General features: G+C 43.3%; 1 protein-coding gene across 1 annotated transcript; it reads right to left on the bottom strand.

The window, feature by feature from the left end:
• Positions 1-3,723: 3,723 nt before the first annotated feature.
• LOC131998423 (spidroin-1-like) lies at positions 3,724-4,590 on the bottom strand. The gene is made up of 2 exons (XM_059370711.1): positions 4,576-4,590; positions 3,724-4,488 (listed from the first exon to the last, which is right to left on the bottom strand). Exons 1-2 carry the CDS (start codon positions 4,588-4,590, stop codon positions 3,724-3,726), a joined length of 780 nt encoding a protein of 259 aa, XP_059226694.1.
• Between the last annotated feature and the right edge of the window lie 425 nt (positions 4,591-5,015).

The following is a 5,015-nucleotide window of genomic DNA, read 5'->3' as shown; positions in this document are numbered from 1 at the left end:
AAAAAAGTATCTATGCAAAGTTTCAGCTCAATATCTCTATTTTTAAAAACTGTAGCGTGATTTAAACAGACAGATGGACGGACAAGGCTAGATAGTCTTAGATTTTTACGACAATCGAATATGTAATACTTCATAAGGTCGGAAATGGATATTTCGATGTGTTGCAAACGGAATAACAAAATGAATATACCCCCATCCATCGGTGGTGGGCATAAAAATGTGATAAGTCTCTTTTCCTTTCCCGAAAAGAACTGCACAGTGGTATGTTTTTATACCCAACACAACTTCTGTGGTACAGGGTATTGTTTGTAGCACCCAGAAGGAAGAGAGATAGTTCCATTGATAGTCCGATCGACTAAGAATCACTTTCTGATTCGATTTAGCAATGTCCGTCTGTCTGTCCATGTTAATTTGTGTATAAAGTAGAAGTCGCAATTTTCATCCGCTCGCCTTCAAGTTTGGTACAGGTATGTTTTTCTGCCTAGAGACGAAGCCTATTCAAATTGGAAAAGATCAGTTCACATTTGGATATATTGGTTGCCCAAAAAGTAATTGCGGATTTTTTTAAAGAAAGTAAATGCATTTTTAATAAAACCTAGAATGAACTTTAATCAAATATACTTTTTTACACTTTTTTATTAAAGCTAACTAAAAGTAACAGCTGATAACTGACAGAAGAAAGAATGCAATTACAGAGTCACAAGCTGTGAAAAAATTTGTCAACGCCGACTATATGAAAAATCCGCAATTACTTTTTGGGCAACCCAATAGCATTTGGAGAAATATTGCAATAAAGTGCAAATTCGTCAACCGATTCTTTCGAAAAACGGACCCCCCAATGTTGACGACCCACGCAAATGAAAAAAGGACCATGATTTGCGGATCTGCACCTGGAATGTCCACACTCTTTATAGAGAAGGTGCAGCATACGCGCTGGCGGATGTATCTGAGAAGTACAAGGCAGATATTACTGCCTTACAGGAAGTGCGATGAACTGGGAATGGTGCCAAACGGTGACGAACTATACCATAGCTGCCATAACACGAGGCATGAATTTGGCTGTTGATTTGTGGTTAGTCAGAGACTGAAACACCTTGTCTCCAGCTTTACTCCGGTGGCTGAGAGGCTAGCCACAATCCGCATAGAAGCCAAATTCTTCAACATCAGCCTTATTTGTGCCCATGCCCCGACGGAAGACAAAGACAAGCAGACCAAGGATATTTTCTACGAACGCCTAGAGAGAGAATATGACCCCTGGCCCGCCCATGATTTAAAATCGTTCTGGGAGATTTTAATGTGAAGATGGGGAAGGAAGACATTTTTGGTCCAACAGTCGGAAAGCCTCCACGAAATAATGTCCAGTAATGGGTTGAGGTTGATAGATTTCGCCGCGGCAAAAACATGGTAGTTAGTAGCACCAGATTTTAACAGAAAAATATTCACAAAGCCACATGGCTGTCATCCGATCAAAACACGAGAAACCAAATTGATCACGTTCACGTTGTGATAGATGGAAGGCATTCATCCAGCGTGTTAGATGTACGATCGATCCGTGGAGCGAATATAGATTCGGATCATTACCTTGTTGCAGCAAAGGTTCGCACCCGTTTGAACATGGCGAGGAAAGTACGATCTGACACTGCACAGAAGCTGGACATTGAAAAGCTGCAAACACAACATATGGCAGCGGCATACTCCACTCGACTGACCCAACTGCTTGGTGAAAGCACTCCTTGTTCCGATGTTATGATGGCGCAGTGGCAAACTATTGCCCACTCCATGGAAAATGCCGCGAAATCCGTACTTGGGTACCGAAAACCTCCTCCAAAAAACCCATGGTACGACCAAGAGTGTCGAGATGCTACTGAAGCCAAGAATGCGGCATATAGAGCAACCCTGCAATCAGTAGCCAACGCGCCAGATGAAGGAGAGGTATCGGGAGAAAAGAAGAGAGGAGAAACGTATATTCCGCAGAAAGAAAAAGAAATGAAAAGACGTGAGTGCGAGCGAATTGAGATGTACAGGAGTCAGAATGAAGTCCGGAAATTCTACCAAAGAATTAAACATCAAGCCGATGGCTTTGGTGCAGGCACATCCTCCTGCAGAGACAAAGAAGGAAATCTGGTACCTGACACAGACAACATGCTGAGGATATGGAAAGAACATTTTATCCAACTGCTAGTATCCGACGATGGCGGCGAAGAGGATACCGCAGAACCAATTCCTGATGATGGCATAGAATGTTTACCTCCTTGTCAGAATAAGGTCCAAGTAGCAGTGACCCGACTAAAGAACAACAAGGCAGCAAGAGCCTACGGGTTACCCGCTGAACTATTTAAGACCGGAGGCGACACGCTGATAAGGAGTATGCATCAGCATATCTGCGCAATCTGGCTAGAAGAACGCATGCCCGATGATTGGAACCTCAGCATACTATGTTCCGTACACAAGAAAGGAGACAAGACAGAATGTGCCAACTACAGAGGAATAAGTCTCCTCCCCATCGCATACAAGATACTCTCGTGCGTATTGTGTGAAAGATTAAAACCTAAAGTCAATGAGATAATTGCCGACGACAACGATATCATGGGTCGGTCACCGGAAGTAGTAACTGCAGCCTTTGAAAGAATCGAAAGAGAGTCAGTGAAAATGGGTCTGGCAGTAAATGGAGATAAGACGAAATGGATGGTTTCAACTCCCAAAAAGCCTTGCACAACCGAGCAGATAAAGAAAATGGAGAAAGTTGGGAACCACAATTTTGAGACAGTCAGTAACTTTATCTACCTCGGCATCGCCGTAACCGAAACGAATGACACCAGTTTTGAGATAAAGCGAAGAATAATACTGGCAAACAGATGCTACTTTGGATTAAGGAAGCAGTTTAGAAACAAGGCCACTCTCGACAGACGAAGATTACACCAAACAGGACACTGATACTACCCGTGCTGTTATATGGTTCTGATGCATTTGTACTTGTGAAAGCAGATGAGGCAGTGCTTGGTGTATTTGAGAGAAAGATTCATCGTAAAATATATGGACCAGTTTGCGTTAATTGAGAATATAGGCGTCGTATGAACCACAAGCTATAGAGCTGTATGACTACGATAGCATTGTTACACGCATCAAAATACAAAGGCTGCCTTGGCTAGGTCATGTTGTTAGAGTGAATGAATAAGCTCCAGCAAAGAAGCCTTTTGAAGGCAAACACGGTGGTACACGCAAACCGGGAAGACCAAAAGCCCGATGGAAAGATCAAGTTGTGGGAGTCACCTCGAATCTTGGTGTCAGAGAGAGATTGTAGAATGAGCGCAGAAGATTGAGGCGCTTGGAACGCTATTCCACGTTCGGCTAGTGGAACAAATATTCTATCATAGCCAATTAAAGTAAGTAAGTCATTAATGTATTACGCCCGATTTTCACTCCAAGAGCCACTGCAAGCGCATTTATTGACCAATCTTGCCAAAATTTTGTATAACGCTTTCCTTGACGACTACCATCAATTTTGCTAGAAATCGGTTCAGATGAAGATATAGCTCGCAATTCGTACTTATAAGGTAGGTGTAGGGTATTGTAAAGTCGGCACCGCCCGACTTTTGCCTTTTTACACTCTTGAAAGGAAAACCACACCATATAAAATAATATCAACATTTCTAATTTATTTAACTAAAACTAAAAAACAATCAACAAAAACAACAATGATCTTTGGCTACGACTACGACGTACTTAAGCGCGGAAACGCAACACCGACGAAGGCAAATAAGAGTTCTGGGGAGTATGAGGAGCAGCAGAGCGAACTTGAGCTTGAGAAGCAAAGTTGATGACGGGAGCAACACCGCCATTGACATTTTGGGAGTTTCCGCCCAAGGAGTCGTATTGAGATTGGATGGTTCTTTGGGCATTGGCGGCATCCTCAGCGGTGCGGTATTTGACAAAGTGAACCTCGGGTTTGGTGCTGGAAGCGCTGTTGATGGCATTCAGTTTATTGGCCAAATCTCCGATATCGGTTTGTTTGTTCAGCACATAGATGGCGGTCTGTTGGGCAGAGGCTTGTTTGGCCAAGGCGAGGGCAGCATCTTCGAGTCCCTTGTTTTCGGGGCCCTTGATGAAGACCACACGCAGAGCTTGTTTCAAATTGTTGGCAATTTGTTCAGCAGCATTAGGATCTTCAAAGTCGCCTTCGGAAGCAGAATAGGTGATGAATTCCTTTTCAAATTCAGCTGAGGGAGCAAAGTTAGAGGGGGCATCGTTGGCAGCACCACCAAGGGATTGACCGCCGAAACCACCAGCAGCGGTACCACCAGCAGCTGGACCACTAGCAGCTGGACCACCAGCAGATTGACCACCAAAACCACCAGCAGCTTGACCACCAAAGCCTCCTGAGGAACCAGCCGCACCAGGAGTGAAAGACAAACCATTGTCTGAGTGACCAACTGGTTGATAGTTATAGCCCAATTTATCGGCGCACGCCACTGCGACCAAGCACAAAACCTTAAAACATAAACAAAATGTTCACAATTACTATGGTCCTCGATCTTGTGTGTAAATGACAATAATGTAACGCTGTCGTTTACTTACAATGAAAGCACGCATCTTTGTTATTCGTTTATTATTGTTGTTCTTCTCCCGCTTAGTCTTACTTGAACTCGCAACTGTTTCTGTTTATATCGATCTAAGCAACGACCTCTTTTATTTATACCCAAAATACTTTACAACGCTACATCTGTTTGCAAAGAAACGCCACCATCATAGGCATCATCATCATCACTCGATTCCACATCTCCATCGTTTAGTGAGCTATATGCGATGGTGTCTTCTTTTTGACCCTAAACAAATACCGGAAGTTTTGGTTGGAAGCCACCTACAAATCGTTAAACGACCCATAATCACCTTTGTTGTTGGCATTGTTAATGCCTTTCGGCGACACTCATCGCTGATGAGTGCTGACTGCGGCTAATGTTGGCCTACACTTTGAAATGGTAACCTGTTTTGGAACGTTTTAAAACCCTACTTTGATA

This window comes from Stomoxys calcitrans, unplaced genomic scaffold (genome assembly GCF_963082655.1).
Source record: "Stomoxys calcitrans unplaced genomic scaffold, idStoCalc2.1 SCAFFOLD_78, whole genome shotgun sequence".
Classification (NCBI taxonomy): Eukaryota; Metazoa; Arthropoda; class Insecta; order Diptera; family Muscidae; genus Stomoxys; species Stomoxys calcitrans.
This window is presented reverse-complemented; position numbering and strand designations above follow the sequence as displayed.